At 40.0% G+C, this 25,155-nt stretch overlaps 1 protein-coding gene and 1 non-coding gene across 2 annotated transcripts in view; both read right to left on the bottom strand.

Annotated features, from left to right (window-relative positions):
* Positions 1–8,497: 8,497 nt before the first annotated feature.
* LOC111827067 lies at positions 8,498–8,637 on the bottom strand. The gene has a single exon (XR_002830540.1). It is a non-coding gene; the product is annotated as a U4 spliceosomal RNA (small nuclear RNA).
* Positions 8,638–11,371: 2,734 nt separating this feature from the next.
* Positions 11,372–25,155, bottom strand: part of ZNHIT6 (zinc finger HIT-type containing 6) — a 59,749-nt gene continuing 45,965 nt past the window's right edge. The window contains exons 9-10 of the mRNA XM_006093918.3: positions 16,522–16,646; positions 11,372–12,329 (exon numbers count right to left, since the gene is read on the bottom strand). Of these exons, the coding sequence (XP_006093980.1) occupies positions 12,289–12,329; positions 16,522–16,646 (166 nt within the window). The 3' untranslated portion in view covers positions 11,372–12,288. The remainder of the gene's footprint in view (positions 12,330–16,521; positions 16,647–25,155) is intronic.

Here is a 25,155-nt window from a genome sequence, read left to right as displayed (position 1 = left end):
AGCACTAGATCTAAAACTCTTCAAGAAAAGGGAAGCCAATTGAAGCTATCTATTTCATCGAGTAGGAAGCCAGGTGTTTTCTGCACGTTAAAAAACTGGGATTTAAAAGGTAAAGCCCCCCTGCCTGACAATAATCCTCAGCTCAGGTGAGGCCACCCTCGCCCAACTCTGGCAAGCCCAGTCAGTGCTTGAAAGCACAATCCTTAGAAGCTCATGCCTGCCCAGGCACATGCACCCAGCAACTCCTAACATTCAACTGTGCTCGGGTGGGATGGCAAATCACAGGTGGGGGAAAAAATAAGTTGGGAGAGAAACAACCCATCTGCTGCTCCTTTTCTGTCTTAGAAGTCTAAGCCCTCTGGTCTCTTACAGCCCCTGTGGATGGAAAGTCTAGAAGGGTTCTGATGCCCCTGGAGGTGACACTCAGAGTGAGCAGCCGCCTAATGCACGAATGCTTTCCAGGCGGTGCTGTTGAGCGATTGGTGAAGGAAACACCTCCAGCTGGTTTCTGCTGGCTCCTTCATCAAAGCTGGGCTCTGAACCTCTCAGAGCTCTGCTCCTTCCAAACTGGGAAGCACTAGGAGGGTTGGGGATTTTCTTCAGCAAATTAACAGTATCTTGATTGAAGTACTTCAGGACAGAAACGGACTAAACCAAACTATACAAGGTCACAGTGCCAGTCTTCATGGGCTAATTTTTATTTTCCTCTTTGCTAATTATTTTGTGTGCATATCAACAGAATTAGAAACAATCATAGACACAGTCTATTAAGTGCTTACCACGTGCCTGATGCTAAATGTCATTGACAGGTTCTGGACTTTAAGTAAAAAGCCATATAATGGAACCAATTTTACCATAGGCTAATGGATACAACTAAGACTTAAGTTCCTACAGCATCTCATCAACATAACGAAATGACATTGAATGAAACGTTATTCAAGGACCTGCTGTACGTAATCCTTATAAGCCTGGCACAGGTACCATATTGTTTCTTTGATTAATTGAGGCTTAGAGAGGCTATACAGCTTGCAAAAGGATATACAGCTGGTAAAGCATAGAGTCAGAATTTGAACTCGGTTCTATTTAACCCATAAACCAGTTCCTTCAATCACTACATTGGATTCACTCCAGGTTTATTTCTGCAGCAAGGAGAAATTGGTAAGAAATTTCATGCTGCGTTAGAGCTTTAACTAGTATAACTATGTTCTATCTCTGATGTTGCCCAGCAGGGACATCAGATAGGCAAGGTTAGGACATTGTGTTAAAAAAGTTGAACAATCTCCTAAATATCTCTTAATCTCACATTGACCTATGTTAAGCCCCAATTAACACTTTCAGTCTACATCAATCTACTGGATTCTGGGTTCCATAAATTTATTATTTTCTTCATTCACTACATTTTTATGTATCTTGAAATTACTTTTGTTAAGTTTCAAGGGCAGCCTCCTGGATTTAATAAGTTGGCTGATAGAATCAAGATTTAAAAAAAAAAGTCCCAACAGATTGAAATGATGGATGGAAAAGGAGTAAGAATAAATTACAAATCGTGAACTGAGGTTCAATTAGTCAGCCAGCTGACTACAGAATGATGGTTAAAAAAAAAAGGATGGATGCTGTCACTCAATGGTCAAGTACAGGCTATGGTGATCGCAGGCTGCCTTAATAAAAACATAAGGTCCAGGATAAAGGGTGGGATAGCTCCATTAGTTTAGTCTACACTGTACATATAGGAAGTCGTGTTCTAGACACACAGCTTTAATAGCAACCAAAGCAATTGAGTATTAAATTAAGAAAACCCAAAATAATGAGAAAATGCTGGAGTGATTAAAAAATCACAGTCCATGAAGAGAGACGTGGTGTTTGTGTGTATATGCTGAGGGAGAAGTGGAGTAAAGGTCTTGAAACAATTGAAGGGGGGAGTGGCTTCAGAGGGAAGAACTGGAACCAAATGTAAAGAAATTCCAAGGGCTGATTTGGTTTAGTATGGGGGAGATTTTTCTAACTATCAGAACTGCCAGAATGGATTGTGTTGCCTCAAATGGTGATAGGCTTCCCATCCTTGGAGGTGTTCAAGCAGAGGCTGGATAACCACTTGTGAGCGGTGCTTTGGAGGGAATTCTGACATGAGAAGTGACTTCATGATCTCTAGGATCCCTTCCAGTTATAAGATTCCACGTTTAGTATCTCTCAACCTTCATTTACCACCTGGGCCATCCCTAAAAGAGCTATTAATCTGTCAAAACATCAATTTCCCTTTAAGTAAAAGCATTACATAAAACCTGTGAAATCATAAGTTTGATGTGAAAATGCTAGTTGTATTTTACTAGGATTCATTATAATTTAATAAAATTAAAAAATATTCATGAGTGACCTAAAAATCACCTTGCTTACCCTAAGGCACCTTGGAAGGCACCGGACTAGTTGATCTTTATGGTCCTTTGGTTCTAAGATCCTAAAATTCCGTGGCTCTGCAGATTTCAATCATACACAGGGGAGACCTGTTTGGAAAAGAGGACAAGACCACCGAAAGGAGGGACTCATTTAAATGTCCCACACTCTCTGTCTCACTTGGGAAACTGTGATTGCTGTTGTGGCAAATGAGGGGGAAGCACTCCAGAATGACTGGAAAATGAAGGCAACATGTAACTAGGACCCAAGTTTCAGCTCTGCTTCTAGGTTGATTTTCAGGCTGGCCCCCCTTGTGGCACCCAACATGGTTACAGCAGTTCCAAAGCTCACATCCCCACATAGGTTAGCCCAATGGGAGACAGAGATTGAGCTCTAGCCTTCCCAGGAAAAATCTGGGGCCTCCCTCTGGTACTCTGGTATGGATTTACATGCCCATTCCTTAACCAATTACTGAGGCTGAGAGGGTGGAATGGGGAGGGGGCATCAATCCTAACCAAACCATACAGTTGAGAATGAGGGCAAGTGGCTCTCAAAGGACGTGTGGAGAATGAGATAGGAGGACTAAACAATGTGACAATCCAGATTTTGGCTGCCCAACAACAACCCACAGCTTCCACATATACCCCCCCCACCCCCGCAGGGAGGTAATATGAAATCTCATCCAGCTACTAAAGCCAGATCCAAATCCAATATTTGATGCCAATGTGCAAATCATGTCAAGTGACTCTTCATGGTTCAGTGATCTGTGGGTAAATAAGTTTAGCCACATCCTACCTCTAATAGGAGAGACAAAACAAGAATTGCAAAAAGAATTCCAAATTGTAAAGGGGAGAAAGTGAAATATCCAATGGCCATCAGTCCTCACACATAATATAAGTCTTTTGGAGAGAAATGGCAAACTTTCTAATTTGCAGTGGAGTGAAGGTCTGGGGCTGCCTCAGTTTCACTCTCCAAGAGGATCTCCCTTGTCCATTATTTCCGAGAGCCTCTCAGAGGACGGAACAGCTCTAAATGTGGAATCTAGCAGCCACTGCTTGTTGGGCCCTGAGGACTGATTTAGGGGTTGGGCAATAATCTGTCAGAGTTGGGGGGGTTTATCTGTGATGTAAATCTCTCATGACTCTAGTTGGCTCCCACCTATGTGTTTCTGGTTGTGATGGTTAATTTTATTCATCAACTTGACTGGGCCACAGGATACCCAGATATTTGGTCAAACATTATTCTAGATGTTTCTGTAAGGGTGTTTTTGGATGAGATTAACACTTAAATCCTAAAACTGAGGAAAGCAGATTGCCTTTCCTAATGTGGGTGGGCCTCAGCCAATCAGATGAAGGCCTGAATATAACCAAAAGGCTGACTCGCCTGCCTTTGAACTGGGACATTCCTTCAGGCTTGAGATGAAGCATCAGCTCTCCTGTGTCTCTAGCCTGCCTTCTCATCTTGCAGATCTTGGGACTTGCCAGACACCCTAGTAAAATGAGACAATTCCTGTAATAAATCTATTTCTCTCTCTATATATATATATGTATATATACATCCTACTGGTTCTGTTTTTCTGGAGAACTATGGTCAATTCCATGGGTTAGTAACTAGAGATCTAGCTGACTGTAGTTTTCACTTAGGACACAGGTTTGGGATGGCTGTAAATTAATGACTTCTGATTCCATACTGGCATCTGTATGGGACAATGAAAAGCAATGACCAGGAGAGGGAAGAAACAACTACTGTTCTTTTTCTGGAAGGCTGCACACTATCTGCCTCTTTTCAGGGACATGACTATCCCTTTTGGTAGGTTGGAAGGGTATAAAGAAGGATGCTAGAAGAGGCTTATAAGATCATACTTATTCCAGGCCCTCATCTTTCTTTATTATACTTTTTCCTTCTCCCTTCTTTTGCTCAAACAGCTTTAGGAAGGAATTTGGCTTTTGCATTCAGTCAAGGATCCAGACTACTGTGCTCAGTTGACTTAGACTGCAGGTCACAAGCAGAAAGTGTTTTAGTTTTTAGAGGTGTTAGTGTTTCATTCCTTCTTGGTTTTTAGAAGCATTAGTTTCAAAACAAATTTCTCTTTTTTGTAACATTTACAAAGCCTTCAGCCAATACATCCTATAGCCTGAACATTCTATAGCCTACACGTCCCTTAAAGCTGCAGCTCGGGGAGATCTATGGTCTGATGGTGCCAATACACATGAGGCCACAAAGCAAGAACTATCAATGGCCAACTGTGGCAAAGGCTGTTACTTGTGCCCCAATGCCCATTTAATCCTCCTTCTTAGTAATAAGATCCTCTCTCTCTCTCCCTCTCCCTTTCTCTCTGAAATCAATATATATACATATATACACATATATATGTGTGTATATATATGTGTGTGTATATGTGTGTGTGTGTATATATATATACATATATATATGTGTGTGTGTATATATGTATGTATATGACTTTCTTCCATTTTCTTGCAAAGTAGATGTGGCCATGTGGCCAAATTCTACAAATGGGTCAACAGAAGTGCTGTATGCAACTTCCACAAAATGTCCTTAAGGTTGCTTGCCCCTTTACAGAGCAATGTAATCCTTACTAACATTCTAGCCTAAGATACAGAGAGTCTCCTCACCATCTTGATTCAGCCAATTCTATAATCCAGGGCCTATAACCTGCCACACTTCATTTCCCGGTATTAATTTTGATACAGCTAACAGAAAATCCAACTTAAAGAAACTCAAATAAGAAAATAAAGAGTGTACTGGCTAAAGCAACTGAACATTCCACAGGGATAGATGGCTTAGTTTAATCTAGACCTAATCAGCCTCCTCTGAGTTGCCACCAGTCTCAGGCTGGCTATCCTTACAATAGCAAAACTGGCTAACCCGCTTTTAGCCTTCCTCTTTACAGCAGGGAAGAGTCTGCGCCCTGCCTGTCCTGTGGCTCCCTTAGATTGCACCAGCTTAGCCCACCTGCATAGTCTGAACCATGCATGCAATCGCTCACAGGAGTGGGACACTCTCATTTGTTTAGATTGATGAAATCCCACTCAGAAGCTGTGTTGAGCTTAATCCCATCCAAACCAGACAGATGAGAACAGGGGGAGCTGGGAGCTGCCCAAGGTATGGTTACCAAAAAACAGGTGGATGCATGCTGGGTCTCAAACAACAGATTTTTACCATACCCTTTAATATAACTTACACTTGCACCATTACTTGGCCTAAGCTTTACAGATACATTACTACTCTTTGGAGAAATACTAAGTAGGACTATAGGAGACTATAGATCATAAAGTCCTATTGGGTGAGCTAAGTTACAGAATTTCAAATAAGGTCCTTTCGATGTGCTAAGAGCTGAGAAATAACTTGCTTTCCTTCTCACTCCTAAGGGGCACACAAGTTTGGTTAGGGACAGAAGAATGTGATCGCTTAGAGAAAAAAAATCAAATCAAACCTCACCCCACTCTCCTTGCCACTTCGGAAAGGGAGAAAAGAACATCTGGATCATGTTCTCCCTTCAACTGTCCACACACAGGTCAGCCACAAACAGTAGCTTCCTTCTTACAGAGTCCCATTAATTCCTCACCTGGAAGACTGGCTGCCCGCTCGCGCTTGGCTTTCCTCGCCACCTCGAGTTTTCCATTTCCAATACTTAGAAGTTTTGTTTGTGAGGGTCCAAATGTGGCAGGAACTATTTACAGGCTTCTTAGCTGCACTAGCTGCAGAGGCCAAGAATGTTGGCCGAACAACTGACAAACCTTTCCAGGGAGAGATCTGAAGCAGAGACTGAAAAAACACCTTCCAATCTGTCAGGAACATGGAAAAAGTTGCTGTCTCTTCTACGTTGGCAGGGGCCCTAAAGCACAGCATCACAGCATCTGGTTCACCAACCACCAAAACTTCAAAACACAGAGATCAGACTCTACTGTTTTTCTTTAGGAACACAGAGCAGCAGTCAAGAAGAGCAGGACCACAGGGCTCTAGGAAAAATAAGAAGTTATTGGGCTTTAGGGACTGTCTTTGCACCAGATTCATACCATATGGACTTGAACTAGAACCCACTGTTCAAGGAGCCAAAAGAAATCATTATACCAAGAGGTGGTGTGTGACAATCTCTTCCCACAATAAAAATAATTTCAAGTGCTTAGCATAAACCTGGGAGAAGGGAAGTTTTTCTGAAATTCAGAAGTGAAACCACTATTTGATAGTCCCTGCATCACCTACCTGAGATAGGGCATTTCCCTTTTAAAAATCACGTGGCTTAGTTTACTTCTTGGTTATATAGTTCAGAGAATGAACACTTGCTTTAATTCCATGAAATTAAAGATTAAGACTCACATTCCACTGTTTACAAGGCCTTTCATTTATTTATATGTTCGAGCCTTTCTCCAACCACCCCATTTCCACTTCTGAAGCCGTTCCCCAGAATTCCAACAGGTCCTGAAACCATACTTCTCGTTTGGTTGTCCTAACTGCCCCCAGCCTGACCCCCCAGCCTGTGCTGTCCATGGGCAAGGCCAGCAGCTTTCAGACGGAGTTCCCAGCGAGCCACGCACATGTTCCTCCTACGGCTCAACATAAAGCCAGTGTGACAATCATTAACAGTTGCCTTTGCGTCCTTTTGTCCTTTACACGTGAGCCCCTTCATCATTCATCGATGTAGTCCTGGATAGCTACTCCCTGAGGTCTGCTGCAACTGCTGTGCGCCAAGCTCTACTCGGCGGTGCCTAATTCATAATGGACACTGAAACAGACTTGATACTAATATCCTCAAATCCACTGAAAGAAAATGGCTTCAGCACTAATACCTGGTTTTAAATGAACTGAAGTGATTAGTTCTTATGCCCAAACCAGCGAAGTATGTGACATGAATAAAAGACAGAAACTAAACATGCTCAGAGAAACACAGCCTGCAGTCCAACGTTGAAGAGAAAAGCCTCCAAGAAAAGCAGTTTCACATAGTGTGAAGAAACTGGCCTACCTTTTCGAAAAATAAGCTGATAAAGTAGCTTATTAAAATACTTTTTTTCCATTTTTAAGTGGCAGTAAACTATAGTATTCACTCCAAGTCATCATGAAATAGAGTATGACTTCACGACGGCTGAGTCCACTTCAGGGCTGCCCTCTGAAGCCCAACTTGCCTTGATTTGAATCCTGGCTCATCTATTTACTTTCCATGTGACCAATCTGTTTGGGACTGTTTCCTTGCCCATATAAAGTGGGGGCGATAGTACTGTACTTAATTGTTGCATCTCTGAAATCTTTAGTCTCAAACAGCTTTGGCCAGGCCTCAGTCTCGATGCAGTTGTCCTTGTTTGTGCACAAGGAGACTTGGTTGTTGCCTTAGGAGGCATGAATGGACAACTGCAAGCCTTCAAGGTTTCAGTCCATGAACCATTGTCCCGATTGTGAATAGAAACCCTTCTTAACACCAACATCGAAAGTTGCAGAACTTTAATGAAAATCACGGCAACAGTGGTGGAGCACTTCACCGAGAATTGCTGCATCACGAGGTCTCAGTCACAAATGTCAGATTGAAGCGTTAGGAATGCCTTACCTAGTTAATTTCACTTATGTGTTTCCTTTTATATAAGCACAAAATGATACAAAAATTTGTCTCGATACTACATTACATCAATTCTATATTATTTTTTTCATATTTTAACATCTCAAGTCAGGATGTATCACACAATTAATTAAGCCGTGTTCTTAGTGGTATACAAAATGCTGTATCTTACAATGGGGGAGTCTTAGATTGTTGAAATAAAATGACAAAAAAGAGCTGTTTACATTTGTATAAACACCCAAAAGTAAATTTTTAAAAAGCATTATATCATAACTCCAGAGAAGTAGCCTGCCTATATTCCTAATACTGTGTTTGTTTGCATTTAAGCTTAGAGTAAGCCCCAAGCAAAACAATAGAAATGTACATAGAACTATTAGTCCTTACTTACATGATGTAATTATATCAACACACACAAATTTAACTCGCTACAATGTAGGCAAACTTAATTTTCGTCCATTTTACTGAGCATGTGCTGCATATTCTTTTCTTGACTCAAATGAAATATTAACATATGGTCACAATGGGAGAAACAGCTGAGATGAATGTCTTTAGTAAACAGCAATAAATGTGTCAAACTTAAAAAAAAGCATTATTATAATTTAATTGGCAGCATTTTTTTTAATTAGTAATAATCGTGCCTCGGATAAACCTCATTGGCTACGATACTGCCACTGCGCAAAGCTTGGCAGCATTTTTTTTTCTTTCTTAGTGTTACGTTAAATGGCACATTTTTAATTAATAACATTTTGGATTCCATGAAACACAGCAGTGCCCACCTCACAGGATCGTGAGGATTTAATGATTAACAGCTATAATGTGCCTAGAGTGGTGCCTAGCTTCTGCTAAGTTCTGAGTTTTCAGCCACTAATATTATCCTGAGTCAGGGGCTTTCCTATAGACTGGGAGATAACAATGTACTAGAAAGCCTTAAAAAGTTTTTTTGTTTTCAACCTGGAGAACTTCCCTACTCCTCCCACCTCATCTCAACACCTCGTCTTTATTGAGGGCTTAACTTTATGCCAGAAACTGTGCTTGATGCTGTGATGATGTAAGTATCAACCACAGGTTTGGCCTTCAAGACCAGTTAAATACAGAATAATTTTATCAATACTTATATAGACAGGAAGAAAGATAATGCCAGGTACAGACAGGAATTAAGAGAAGAAAAACATCCAAGCTCCATTATTTATCATTTAACAGCTGGACCTAAGAATAAGCTTTAACATCTATGTTCCTTGGTTTTCTCATTTGTAAAATAATTTATACTAACCCCCATCAATAATGCTGCCCGAAATAAGATGAATCATTTCCGTTGTTCACCTAGCCCCTGTTCACAAATGCATGTGGGCTCAAATTCTTAACTCTTGGTGAAGGTGAAGCCAGGAGAGGAAATGGCAGGCCGTCTCGGGAGAGCCTAGGAGTTCCCTTCCTTTTGGGGGAACTCCTCTCCTGATCAGCTCAGGTATGAAAGGTGACCCAACCTAGACAAAATCAAAGTTCTTCCCCCACATTTTACACAACTTACTACCATGCTTTGGTTATGATGATGTAAGCTGAAATTGTCATCCAACATCCTCACCTCGCTGTCTCCCACCCCAAAAAGAGCATCCCTAAAGAGTCTGCTTAGATGAGAAAACCAATCCAGGAAGAAAAAAAACCAGAGGCAAGTGTGGGAGATGGAAAGATGGCTTCTTTGGGTGTTTGGATCTAGATAAACTTTCCTGTTTATGAACTAATAAATTGACTGCCCTTCAGGCTGACACTACTTTGAATTGAGTTTCTAAGGGACAATTGATTAATAATCAAAAGTACACAGTATCTACCTGAGAATAAACTCAACACAGTTTAATGCAGTGGTGTATGATTAAATAAAAGCAAACTAGGTATCTTGTATATGTCACTTGTATATGTCAACCAAATTAAACAAAATGTATAAAGGAAATTTTTGGCATTACGGATATGTGTTTAATGATTTATTCTATATCATGAAGCCTGAATCCCACCTCTTGCTACAGGGAAACAAATTGGCTCAACTACACTTTGTATTCTTAAATATCTTTATATTTAAATTACATAGTTAAATTTAAATTATATTTAAGTTATATTTAAGTTATAGAGTTAAATGATAGTAATTCTCTTTAATTTATATTTATAATGTGAACAGGTGCAAGATTTGTTTACAGTAATTTATGGCTAATAATCCCACATATAATAATTAGCGATTATGAAAGGCCTACCTTCTCTTTGAAATCATTGTTTAAAAAATAAAGAAGGCCAGGTGGAGCTTTACTCCTTTTAAAATGTGAGTCATGAACAAAATGCAGGATGTTGCACTTAACATGGGTCAGGGAATTTGTTTATGCATCAGAATTTGTCAAGAATTCAAAATGGAGAGGGACTCTAAAAAAAGACATTGGGTGTTAATACTACAAACTTCTAGAGCCCTCAATTATTCCAATTTCACCCCCTCCAAGCAGTTGACATGGTTATTCACTAAAACACATGTTTATTGTAAATCCTATGGGAATAAAAGTGCATATTACTCACATGAGCTGATAGTTCATTTAAGGGAACTGTGCTAGTTAAATTCTTTCCTAAGGAATAGTCTATAATTGAAAAGTTTAGTACAATTCTATAGTGATGGCAAAGATGCATTATTACATCATGCAGATTTTTTCCCCCTTTCTTTTGCCTTCTGGGCAGGGGGAAAACACAGTATAAATTCTTTGGTTTTTGTCCAGTTTTCAGTTTAAATTCTAAAAGAGATGGAACTCAACACTTTTCTTGGAAATGAGACTACATCATAACAGATTTCATTGTCAGGAAATTCCTCTCCACCCTGATTTCAGATCACATGTTCATTTATGTACCTCGCCCCACTTTTCCCAATAACAATTCTATTCATCTATTCACACTTTTGATTCAATTCATTCTATTTCTTGCCTGTTTCAAGAAGACAAATTTCCCTTTTAGATTAAATATGAATCCTTTGAAATGCCATTTAGTTGTCTCCCCAGCAGTACTGTGAATGACATAATTCTAAAGAAATTTTTTACTGAATGAGAAAGAAGATTCCTGAAGTTGCTTTAGGAAGTATATGTATTTTAGATCGCAATAACTTATTTCCTATAAATCCCATTTCCACAATTTTATACCAACTGGTCTTTGTGGCATTACTGTTTTATATATATTTATATTTTTACCACAAGTTTTATATATTTGTGTTCTACAAGTTTCTTCTAGGCTCATCTTCTCATTATGTATTTTTTCATATTTCTAATCTTTCCAAATCTCTTTAAATTAATACCTTTGGTTTCCTTTTGGTCTAAAACTTATTCCAATCATAAACTAAAAATGGATATCACCAATGTCCAATTTTATCTTTGTTTTTCTTAACCATTAAGTACACAGATGCAACACAGATGTAATAATCTTTTACTCTTTTATAGTCATGCTGCAATTTCATAACTGTATGAATTCCAATAAAACTAGGAACATTTAATTTCAATATGTGAGATCATAATGTATACAGAGCTGCCATAAGGTATAAATTAAGCCAGGTATATCATACATACACATATACAATCCAACAACACTAAAGAGTTCCAAGTGTTTTTCCTTCAGTTATTGCTGGATGTTTCAAAACACAGCCTAAAACTGGTCATCACAACACCCCTATGTGGCAATGACAAGAGTGCAGTGAAAATGGATAAAAGGCACAGAATTCATAGGACACAGCTCACTGTGAGAACAAGTGCGGCCACATTTGTGCGCATTGATGGTTCAAACAATGATGTGGAGTTGCTAACTTTCTGACTGAATATAAGAAATAGTAGCTAAATGTATTTATTCAGCCTTTATATAGGACATACTACTGGGTGTTACCAAGTAGAAAAGACCCATTCATTTATCTCAAGAGGGTAAGTTACATATAAATATCAAAGGCAAGAATGGGCAACTGGTGGTTAGCTGGTGTGTCACATGGCCTTTTGACACCTTTGTGGCTGACAAAGGTGATCCTTGGGTTTGGCCTTGTATCAAATCAGAAAATGTTTCAGACTATATAACTGAACATACTAAAAGCCAGGATCTAATTAAAATAAGCATGATGACAACCAGGTGCAAAAGAGGGGTTAATAGGAATAAGGTCTCGTAAGTCAATTTAAGAGGCTAGAAAACACATCTTTTTTTTAAAAAAAAATTTTTTTAGATTGTTTACTTTTCAGAAAAACAAAAAATCGCACAAACCCATTGACAATACACCCAATCACCCAACAGGAGTTAGTCAATGCATCGTCCTCTGCAACCTCGATATTTCCTTCCTCCAGAAGTGCTCAATTTTCATTGCCAATGTTCTTGGTAGATTCACTTTTCACTGAAAAAAAATAAACATACAGTCACATGTTTATACTGTTTCTATTTAGCCTGTTCTGTTTTTTCCTTTTCTCTTCTCCTTCTGATGCATACCAATAGCACTGCTCACAGGGGTAGACAAACCATGTCATGTCCCAGGCAGCTGGGATATACAATTCTGGCCACAGTAAATAGAGAAATGATGTCTGAAAGTGGCAATTATATTTTGTGAGGTAACATCCTTCCTGACTGTGTGGAAGACTTGAGAATGGTCATTCACAGTGTGGTTAGGATCCCACACTCATACCACCGAATAGATTGCGATTATCACATAGGCTAGCCAAGTGTGGTTGGAATAAACTTTTCCATGATATTTTTTAAACTTAAAATTGAGGGGCAGTATACGTTGAGTGAATGTGGGCTGACAGAAGACTAGCTAATCGCCATGTCCTTCCTTTCACAAGAAAGACGACTCAGAGCAGAAATGGAGTTCCTTTAAAGGAGCTGCCTCGACTAGAGCATGCAAGTCTATCACTCACTAAACTTGAGGACAGAGAATGCACCTTTCCTCCCTATATCTATCCCCTGGGGTAGCACTTTTGCGGTATCAATATAAATGCAAGTCACTCTTTCAGTTTTGTTTTTGAAGACTCAGAATTTTATTTTATTTATTTTTTATTGAACTTATCAGGGTGGCATTGGTTTACAAAACCATACAGGTTTCAAGTGTACAACTCAATAAAACATCATCTGCACACTGCATCGTGCGCCCATCACCCCAAGCAAAGTCTCATTCCATCCACATTACCCAGCCCTTTGCCCCCCTCCACCTACCCTCCCACCCCCATCTCCCTCTGGCCATCACCACACTGTTATCTGTGTCTATGTGTTATGTATATACGTTTTTTGGTTAATCCCTTCACCTTCTTTCATCCAGTTCCCCAACCCCCGCTTCCTTCTGACAGCTGTCAGTCTGTTCCATGCCTGTTTCTATTTTGTTTGTCAGTTTATTTTGTTCATTAGATGATATATATATAATCTGGTATTTGTCTTTTCCTGACTGGCTTATTTCACTAAGCATTAATGTAGGTCATCCATACTGTTGCAAAAGGTAAGATTTCCTTTCCTTTCCTTTTTTTTTTTTTTTTTTAACAGGTGAGTACTATTCTATTGTGTAAGTGTACCACAATATTTTTAACCACTCATCTACTGATGGACACTTGGGCTGCTTCCAAATCTTGGCTTTTGTAAATAATGCTACAATGAACATAGGGATGCATATATTGTTTCAAATTTCTTAGGATATATTCCCAGAAGTGGGATCACTGGGTCAAAGGTAATTTCCATTTTTAATTTTTTGAGGAAACTCCATACTGTTTTCTACAGTGGCTGCACCAGTCTGCATTCCCACCAGCAGTGCACGAGGGTTCCCTTTTCTCCAGATCCTTGCCAGTACTTGTTGTTTGTTGATTTACTGATGATAGCCATTCTGGCAGATGTAAAGTGATTTTAATTTGCATATCTCTGATGATTAGGTTTTTGTTTTTTCTTTCTTTTTTTTTATCTGCAAAATGAGATCCAGAGTGACTACTCTATTAATTTCATTGTATGGTGAAGCTAAAAGGAAATAATATATAAAAACACTATAACAATTAAGGTTAAAATAGAGATTATTTTGCTTGAGGTTTATAGCCATTTATTTCCACTGTGTAAATAAGAAAAATAGAGCTCAGAGAGGCAGAGTAAATGCTCAAGGGCCCAAAGCTAATAAGAGTTGGTGCTACAATCATAAACCTGGATCTAGCCTCATATTCCAATTGTCAAGTTTTTTGAGGTTTGCTGATAGTACCTAGATTTAAGATTGTACCAGCAACCAAACTGGTGTTTATGAATAAGGCCTTGAAATAGCTTCCATCTAAGATATGCCCCCATCCTTGTGGAATTTTATAAACTCTAGCAGCGTCCTTCAAGTGTCTCCATATTACAAGTTGTTGTCTCTTATGGCTTTCTTTGCACTTAATGCAAATTCTATTTAGCACCTATTGAACTGTAAAGTTTACATTTGTGTTCCTGAGATCTACCCATTAGCTCACACACACTCTGAAAGAGAAAGGAAGAGAAAGAAGGAAAAGGAGGGCTAAGAGGAGGAGAGAGAAGGAGAATGGATGAAAGGATTCATTGGCCCAACAACAGACTGATGTATGAGCAGCTGCTATGCCAGGTATTTTCACTAATTCAACTAATCAATTTTGGGTTGGATTCCTTCTCAAAGGCAGAGGCATTTTCTAATTTTGAGTTATCTTAGAACAACAGAGAAATATATTATGCTGGTATTTTTAAATTAATGGGGCTTTGTACTATTTGGCATTGCAATTTTCGAACTTTTTCCCTTTCCTTGCTTACTGAAGTTGCCCAGTTGTTTTCTTTTAATAGAGCTCCATTCTTTTTCCTTAGACTGAAATGAAGCACGCTTTCATCAAGTCATTTGATCTACTAGTTAATTTTGGCAAACAAAGACCTATGAAGCAAGTAACACTATTCTGATCACTTCATACTGGATTGAAACGAGATGGGTGATTAGCACTCTACATCTCCAATCTAGTGAGTTACCTTAACTGCTAAATCTTTTCAGTCAACTTTTTTCATTCCTTAAAAAGCAAAAAGCAAACAAACAAAACTTGCCCATTGCTCATCAATATAGGGAACAAAGTAAATTATAGCAATCTACAATAACAAACATTATAACAACCATCAACTGTGAAAACTACTGAATCTAAGCCCAGAAACACATTTTCCCAAAACTAGAAGAGAGACACCTTGTGCTATGAACTCAAGATTAAAAATTCAAGTTTTTGGCTTTGGAGAGAGAATTTCAAGGCTTTCCAAAGAAAATGTCCTATTCTTATATAATCCTTCTTCTGTATTAAGGGACCACCCTGAAGAATATCCAATGGTTTGAGAAGGTACAAAAAAACCCCACAAAAAAAACAAAACAAAACAGACACCTTGAAGTGTTTACACAAAGAAATGCATGTATGGGAAGGCCTGGCATTGTTTTTTAAAGTATGTGTACTTATGATATGACAACTGGTATGCTCCTTCAAATCCTGTCGGATCCTCCTTAGTTCTTTGCTAGAGCAGTTCTAAACTATCCTCTATACTTAAAGCACAAGTCACTTGTGCTTCCTGTAGATAAGTCAAACATCATGCACCTACCAAAAAGGAGCAAATGTTTCTTAAGAAGGTTCCAAGTGCACTACAAAAGTAGCTTTTCTTTTTGCTTCGTTACAGGAAGCCTTACTTCAATGTGCATTCCTAAACAAGGTAAAAGAGGTGCTGTGTGTGCATGTTTATTTACACAGACAATGTTTGCCCTGGCTAGTAACCCACATTACTAAACAACTTTCCCTGAAACCAACATTTAAAGAGAGAGCTATGTGAATTATGTTAAGGAAAAAGCAAGGTTTTATACAACTTTTTAAAAAAAAGTGAAAACTGGTCATTTAAAAGTAAAATTTCTTATTTAATTTGAGAAAAAAACCCCTGGCTATTTTCAAACTGTAAAAAATATAAAAAAGAATTAACCTTAAGATTTAGAAATCCATAATTGATTATTAGAAACTTCAAATTTGCTAATTAAAAATCTAGTTTCAAATTGTGAAACTGACAAAATTTTGGCCACTTGGGAAAAATTTTTTTCCTTATTAACTTTCCCAAGAATAAAAGCTATTATATACTGTCCAGAGAAGACATTACAGTAAAGGTTACTTCCTGTTACCGTCAATAATAGCAATAAAACTGAATTACATATTTCAGGTAATATTATCTTAAACAACAGAGTTCAATCCAATCCAAGGACTTTACGGTAACGTGGAGTTTGTTACAATGAAACTTGGCCTGTACCTATAATTCTTAACTGAAAATGGTATCTAATGGTTTTGAGTTAAGGTAAGTAACACATAGGACTCATGTAAGACAAAGAGCATCCTTTTATAGCCAGGCATTTAAACTGGTTCAGTCATTTTAAATTGATAGCTTACATTCTCTCAAACCAGACAGGAGCAGCTCATTTGTCACTTACAGTATTAACTGTAGCTATAGAGTAAACGTGTGTAAATCTACTGGGAAAACACGTATGTAAGGTAATACAGATGGCCCTTTGCTTGGTCTCATTAGAGTTATTCTCAACACTACAGGAACAAATTGATACTTACCTTCGTGAAGAACGTTCATGTCTTTACTGGATTCTTTTAATACCACATGTAATGTTGGGTACTCAATGATCACTTTGTTCCTCAAATTGTCAAGGAGACTCTTGTGAGGATCCAGTTCATAATATCTTATAATAAAAAAGCAAAACAAGAAAATGCTCTTAATATTAAAAACTACTCATAAATAAAATTTATCAGAGTCCCTTACATTAAAAAAATTTTAAAGCGATAACATTAATCCAGTAGCTATCTACACTAATAAAAGAGAAAAATGGTAATTGGCGTACCACCGCTACCCTTCCCATTGGCTAATCAGCGTATCCTTATGCAAATTAACTGTCAGTCAAGATGGCGGCCGGCAGCCAGGCAGCTGGAAGCGAACATGAGGCTTGCTTGCTCCAGGGACTGCAGACTCCAACGTTCCCCGCCTGCCTTGCCGGCCTCTGAGTTGGCAATTTGAAACATTCTAACAAATATAGCCGGCCGGGATCTCAGAGCTGAAGTTATACATTGTTTCGATTATAGAACGGCAAACAAACCAGCAGCGGAAGGCTCAGAGCTAGAGCCAGAGCTAAAGCTGGCCCAGAAGAAAAAAAAAAAGAAAAAAAGGAGCGGTTGGGAGCTTCAGTCAAAACCGCCAGCCTGAAAGCAGCCCTCAGCCCCTCACCCAGACTGGCCAGGCACCCCAGTGGGGAACCCCACCCTGAAGGGTGTGTGATCAGCTGCAAACAGCCATCATCTCCTCATCCAGGCTGGCCAGGCACCCCAGTCGGGACCCCACCCTGATCCAGGACACCCTTCAGGGCAAACCAGCCGGCCCCCAGGCCTCTATCCTATATAGTAAAAGGGTAATATGCCTCCAAGCACCGGGATCAGGGGAGCCGCGAGGCCTCCTGGCACCAGATCAGCATGACAGGGTGCAGCGCCCAAACCCCCTGATCTCCCTGCGGCTCTGTGTGTGACAGGGTGTGGTGTCCCAACCCCCTGATCGGCCCTGCTCTGTGTGTGACAGGGGGTGGCGCCCCAACCCCCCCCTCCACGGGCCCTGCTCTGTGTGTGACGGGGTAGAGCCATAACCTCCCCATCGGCCCTGCCCTGAGTGTGACAGTGGTGGCGCCCCAACCCCCTGATCGGCCCTGCTCTGTGGGTGATAGAGGGCGGCGCCCCAACCCCCTGATCCGCCCTGCTGTGTTTGTGACAGGGGGCGGTGCCCTAACTCCCCTATCGGCCCTACTCTGTGCGTGACAGGGGGGAGCCCCCCAACCCCCTGATGGGCCCTGCTCTGTGTGTGACAGGGGGCAGCGCTCCAACCCCCTGATTGGCCCTGCTCTGTGCATCACAGGGGGTGGCGCCGCAACCTCCCCATTGACCCTGCCTTGAGTGTGATAGGGGGCGGTGCCCCAACCCCCCAATCAGCCCTACCCTGAGCGTGACTGAGGGTGGCATTGCAACCTCCCAATCCGCCCTGCTCTGTGCATGACAGGGGGCGGCGCCCCAACTCCCCAATCAGCCCTGCTCTGAGCCCAACCAGGGGCTGCACCTAGGGATTGGGCCTGCCCTCTGCCACCCAGGAGCAGGCCTAAGCCAGCAGGTCGTTATCTCCTGAGGGGTCCCAGACTGCGAGAGGGCACAGGCCGGGCTGAGGGACCCCCCCCCTCCCCCCCCCCGAGTGCACAAATTTTTGTGCACCGGGCCTCTAGTTTCCTTAATAAAAGGCTAATATGCTAATCGACCAAACAGCAGAACGATGGGTTGCTATGATGCGCACTGACCACCAGGGGGCAGATGCTCAATGCAGGAGCTGCCCCATGATGGTCAGTGCATTCCCACAGGGGGTGCGCCACTCAGCCAGAAGCCCTGAGCAAGGCTCATGGCTGGCAAGCGCAGCGGTGTTGGCAGGAGCCTCTTCTGCCTCCACAGCAGTCGGATATCCCCTGAGGGCTCCAGACTGTGAGAGGGAGCCGGTCGGGCTGAGGGACGCCCCCAAGTGCATGAATTTCATGCACCGGGCCTCTAGTTTCCTTAGAATATAGTAAATTTAATATTAAAAAAAGGTAAAAGAGCTATTATTATGAAGGTTCTAAAGCTAAATCAAAAGCATATCAAATAAACAGACATTAGGAAAGCTCTAGGATAAGTCATTAATTTTTATATCAAGTAAGGAATAAAGACTAACTTTAACATAATGTCTATGTTTTATGTATCATAAAATTATCTTGGATAAATGGTATCTAATGACTATCTAAAAATCCTCAAAAAAAACTTAGTTTGAGCCTTAAAAGAAAAATAAACACCATTCCATGATAATTTCTAGTAATGTATGTCAGTAAAATAACTGGCTACAAAATACTTTTGTAAAGTGGATTAGAAAACTGTGGTACATCTACACAATGGAATTCTACGCTGCCATAAAAAAAGAAGGAATTCTTACCATTTGCAACAGCATAAATGGAATTAGAGAGCATTATGCTAAGCGAAATAAGCCAGTCAGGGAAAGATAAATATCACATGATCTCACTCATTTATGGAATATAATGAACAGCATAAACTGATGAACATAAATAGAACCAGAGACATAGAAGCATCGAACAGACTGTGCAACCTATGAGGGAAGATGGGGGGTGAGAGGGGTAAGAGATCAACCAAAGGACTTGTATGCGTGCATATGAGCAAAACCAATGGACACAGACAGTGGGGGGGGGGGGGGTGAGGGCTTGTGAGGAGGGGGTGGAGGGGGAGAGGTCAATGGGGAAAAAAGGAGACTCATGTAATATTTTAAACAATAAAGAATTTTTTTTTAAGTTCATTCCAATGATAGCTTCTAAAAATTTATATTGCCATACAATTAAATATGACCTTCCTTTATTTAAAAAATTTAAAAAACCAGATTTAGGTTTCTGAATGAGGCAAAAACACAAAATCTAAAAATATGGAGTTTATTAGCCATGGTGTATATATGACATAGCTGTCAAATGTATCACAGGTTCTTAGATGCTCATATCCTTAAGATATGAAATCCTCATGCCATTACTTAAAAAAATGTGAGTTGATTAAAGATGCATTCCCCTAACATGCTCCCTTGCCTGCTTTTTGGAATAGGATCGAAAGGGGTGGAATTTCAGCTGGCTTACTGGGACTTAGTTGCATATAGGAATGTGCTGGCATGTGAATATCGTGTCATGTCAAAGAGGAAAACAGTAGAGATCATATCCACCAACGCAGCACAGAAGTTCTCTAACTTTTCTTCTCTATCTCTACCAATGATAGATGATATTCACATACACAACACACATCCCAAGGGATACCCAGCCCTGACAGCTCTAACTCCACCTTTTCCCCTCCTGCCCAAAAAAGCATAATGGAATACAAGTGGTCAAGTGTGAAGTTATCACTGGGGTACACTTGAATCTGCTGTAGTTTTGTTTAAAGAGTAAATCCCTCACAAACCTTGCTATTTCTTAATTAGTAAAAAATTATTTACTCCATAACCTGCAGCTGACTGAGACATGTAGCACACTTACTAAGAACTCCTGGTATAGTGATTTCTTTTGTTCTAAGTTTTTCCCATGTCATAGTTATCAAATAAGGGAAAACAAAAGTACTTAACAAAATAGAATGCAAAGGCAAGCCCACTGTAAAAAAACTGATTTCTTTTTAAGAAGTAGGTGACAAGGGAGAGAATAAATGTGAAACCAAAACTTGACTTACGTTTGCCTGACCACAAAGCTCACCCCTGAGATTAAGTTCTTCATTTTAGAATCAGAATATTTTTTTTTTGTTAAAACTCAAAATGCAAAATACTCAGTTTTCCTAAACCAGCCATCCTAGTGCCCATAGGCCACAGAACACATACATTCTTTTCCCTCTGTAATGTATTACAGATGTGCTTATGATACTTTAAAAGTGGTTCCAGCATTCAAGGATTAAATGTTTCACATCTTTTAAACATTATTTCCCTTTGAAATATGTAGCATTTTTTAAAAAGTTAGCAGTAATTATACAAAAGAAAATGAGATTGAATTAGACATCAAAGCATAACATGAACTTATAAAATAAAATATAAAATGGATATAACTACATTTTTCTTAAGAGAAAATAAGACTTGAATTCTCAAGTAGAAACTTTTCAAACAGTATCCTAAACACACTTGCAGTAACTTATCTTCTGTGCATTTTAACAAAATAATCAGGCTTCTATTCAAAGACATTTCCCAATAAGGGAATGTTTTCCACTTATTTCAGTTTTTGGTAAATAATTTTCTGTGTATACCTTCTGTCTTTGGTATTTTATTTCTTTTTACAATATTAAATATTCAGTAAGTTCTGTAGATTTCCAAGGCTGGAGCAATTAAAAAAAAAAAAAAGGATTTCTTCAAAAGCCACATGGTTATCAGAGCCTAATATTATTGCTGATAGAGTATCAAATAGTTCCAAGCATAGCAACCTTTAGATACTTAAAAATTACCATGTAATAATCTACATATTATTTCAATCTTAAAGCTATAATGATTACACTTGCTCATTTGTTTTTTAAAACTTGGTGCCTATTTTATGTGCCAACCAGGCACTGCAGAAAGCATTTAGGATGCAAATATTTATAAGAATTTATAATGAATGATTTTTAAAGTATTTTATTCAAATGCAATGGAAATCTGGTATGTTGTGTGTTTTTTATTAGAACAAATGAATTTTATTCAATGTTAACTCTAAAATGTTGCCAACTTCTAATTATGGCAATATTGCTATTGACTGTCAGTAAGCATGTAGGCCTCAGCTTTCCGGTCTGTTAATTAAAGAGGTCGGACTGTACTAGATAATCTTTCAGCTGAAATTCTGAGTTTCTTTGATTCTTCTGCTACTAGTGGTTATTCTTAGTCTACTAAAGCAATTTTCAATTGGTATGCTGCAAGAATCTTTAAAACAAGCAATACCTATTTAGTCAGGGGCATTACCACTTTTCCCTTATACCAGTGGTTCTCAACCTTGGCTGCACATTAGAATCACCTGGGAATCTTTTTAAAATGCTGATTTCTGGGCCTCATCCTCCGGGAATTCTGTTTCTTTGTTATTGGTGTGGCACAACAATTAGTAATCAAGGAACAGAATTTCCGGTGGGACCAGGCCCGGCCCAGAAATCAGCATTTTAAAAAGATTCCCAGGTGATTCTAATGTGCAGCCAAGGTTGAGAACCACTGCCTTATACTGTCAAATAAAAAAAATGACAATATGGTGATTACCAGAGAGAAAAGGGGCTGGGGAGAGGTAGAAGAGCATAAAAGGGGGAAAAACGGTGATGGAAGGAAATGTGACTTCGGGTGGTGAACACACAATAAAATATGATGTATTGTAGAATTGTATCCCTGAAACTCATATAATTTTATGAACCAACTAGAGGCCCGGTGTACAAAATTTGTGCATGGGGGCGGGGTGGGGGGGTCCCTCAGCCCTGCCTGCACCCTCTCCAATCCGGGACCCCTCGGGGGATGTCCGACTGCTTCTCACAATCTGGGACCACTGGCTTCTAACTGCTCGCCTGCCTGCTTGGTCACCCCTAACCCCTCTGCCTGCCTGATCGCCCCTAACTGCTCCCCTGCTGGCCTGATCACCCCTAACCGCCTCTGCCTCGCCCCACACCCAGGACCTGGGCCGGCTTCACTCGGGCCGGCCGCAGCTGCAAGGGACTGTGGGGCGGGCGGCTTGTCCCTCTCCCAGGCCGCAGGTGCAGGCGCAGCCGCTGACCCCCAGGACTGTGGGGCGGGTGGCTTGTCCCTCTCCTGGGCCGCAGCCTGGCTGGTCCCCATTCCTCTCTCGCGAGCTCATTTGTGCCTGGCTGGTCCCCATCCCTCTCTCCCCAGTGTTGAGTGTCTGAGCCGTTACAGTGTGATGGCGTGAGAGCGTGATGACCATTTGCATATTAGCTCTTTATTATATGGGATGTCATATCAATAAATTCAATAAAAAAACAACAATAGTCAACACAACAACACCTGTCCAGGGTGAATGAATCAAAATTATGCCTACGTTTTATTGTCAGATCGGCAAAAAATAATGTATTTTTTGGCGTGCTGTAGAATTTTAGTAATTAGTTTATGTTACCATGCATGAGATGAAAAAGGTTGAAAATCACTGACTTATGCCATGAACACTGTTTTACATTCATATTTACTTAACAACACATCCTTATAGAAATTTTAGCTTAGGACAAAGTCATTGAACTTCTTTAGTAACAAAGAATGCCACTTATTACATAAGCATTAAAATACATATTTGCCATTTTATGCATTTTACATTTTAAATGTAGTCTTGCAACTTTTAGTACAACCTTCAAACCATTATTATTATTTTTTTAAATCATCTTTACTGTTAAAAGTATTTCAGATGTCCTCCCTCCATTGACCCTCTCCTGCCCAATCCTGCCCCTTCCCCAGGCCTTCACTGCACTATTGTCTATGTCCATGACTTATGCATATATGATAAATTCTTTGGTCAATCTCTTCCCGCCCCTCCCTACCCTTTTCCTCTGAGAATCCTCAGTCTGTTGCATGCTTCCTATCATGTTTACTTCCAAGAGAGTAAAAAGCACTTTGAATGTTTGTTTCCATTATCTTGAGGCAAATTGTACAGTGCAGCTTGGCACTGCCTAAAACATTTAGACTTTAGCTTCTTTGCCAGCCATTAAGTCAGTGAATCCTAAGAGACAGCTGTATCTTTTTTTAAATTTACAAAAACTCTGGTGTTCCCATTAGTAGAATGGCTCTGCTACCATAAGACAAACTACTTAGGTTTGGAAGAATTAAGATACCAACATTTGTCTTTTCTTTTACCCTGAGGGACGCTCTCAGACATTTCCTCTTGTTATTTCACTTGCTTTCCCTCACAGGCTTGCTGGCTGACCTTGCTCCAGGCAGCTTCACAGGGGCATTTGAAGGGCAGCATGGCTCAATAGGCTAAACAGGTGTTACAGTGACTGACATTATATAAATAAAAGTTGTCTCGATATTTAAGGGTATGCTTTTAATCTTGGCACTGTTACTAACTTTCAAAGAAACTGGCCACGTTCCTGAAGTTCTTTCTCTGCACTTTATTAGCAAATTAGGGGGTTTTAAAAAACTTCTCATAACTCAAAAGGAGACAGAGAATTAAAAGAAAAAAATGAGTCACAAAACCACTTTATTTTCCATCTGACCACCGACACTCCACCTCTTGTATTCCCTAAAATATATTGGATACTAGCAGTACCTAGGTTACAGATTATTTTCCACTATAAAATAAGAACCCTGATGAGGTGAACACCAAGATCCCTCCAGTTCTAAAGTTCTACAAGTTTTGGCTATGTATCTGCCAAAGGTAGCACTTAACCTATATTCTTCATAGTCACATTTATTTCTCAATATAGGGTTCTGGGTTAAAAGTGCAACTAACTGATTCCAAATGTAAAAAGTTGAATCTTCAGCTATTTAAAAAACATAACCCTAATAAAAATCAGTTTATTGTTATTTGGTTTTAAAAGTATAGCTCATTCTGGCAGAAGGGAATTCAGTAAGGAACCATTTGATGACTAGAAGACATTAGAATCAACCTAGAGAATGTCCACGCACATGAAAGAAATATGTAGAGAGGGGTACTAAATATTTGTGTCATCTCAGAGAGGACATGTCCAGTGATGGAATGGGTTTTGTGTGTGGGATTCTGCTTGAATCAGTTTTATAATAAGAATTATAAAAATTAGTTCTAGGGGGAAAAGCTCAGCTAGTTGGCATAGCTGGGTGAGTATTCGCAGGACAGATACAAGCACAACTTAAGTTTCAGTGGCTGTAAGCTTGAAAATTTAACATCATGTTGAGAGTTAAAATATATTTCCCAACTTTTTAGAGAAAACTTTCATTTTATATTTCACATAATTCTCTTAACCAGTAAATGAAATATATATTTGAAACGAGAGCATCACTAAGTAAACTGTAGATTTATAACCTGCTAAGAATTTGACCATCACATCCCTTTGGATCTGTCCTTCAGTAAATTTATCCACTCTACTTATGTTGCTTAATAATTTGTGATCAGATACACACACACACACACACACACACACACACACACACAGACACACACATATATGTATACTAGAGGCCCGGTGCACAAAATTCTTGCACTCCAGAGGTCCCTCAGCCCGAACTGCACCCTCTTGCAGTACGGGGGGCCCTTGGACATCCTTAGCGCTGCTGTGGGAGCGGGAGAGGCTCCCGCCACTGCCACTGCGCTTACCAGCTGTTATTTCACTTGCTTTCCTGGCTCGGGGCTTCTGGCTGAGCAGTGCTCCCCCTGTGGGAGTGCACTGATCACCAAGGGGCAGCTCCTGCATTGAGCGTCTGCCCCTGGAGGTCAGTGCGCTTCATAGTGACCAGTTGTTCTGCCGTTTGGTAGATTTGCATATTAGCCTATTATTATATAGGATACTCTTCAAGTGGAATAATGACATGATTACTTGAAATTTCTGGGTGATTCAGATATTTCATTCTAGTCAAAGAATGTCAACCTCCTCCCCAACCAGACCTCTCACTGTAGTTTATTATAAATACCAAAATTATGAATTCTATGTGTATTCCTATATCCACTGTCTGCTCAGTCTTACAAACATCTG

This window comes from Myotis lucifugus, unplaced genomic scaffold (assembly GCF_000147115.1).
Source record: "Myotis lucifugus unplaced genomic scaffold, Myoluc2.0 scaffold_126, whole genome shotgun sequence".
In the NCBI taxonomy this organism is placed as follows: domain Eukaryota; kingdom Metazoa; phylum Chordata; class Mammalia; order Chiroptera; family Vespertilionidae; genus Myotis; species Myotis lucifugus.
The sequence above is the reverse complement of the archived record's forward strand: the minus strand, read 5'-3'. Positions and strand labels throughout refer to the sequence as shown.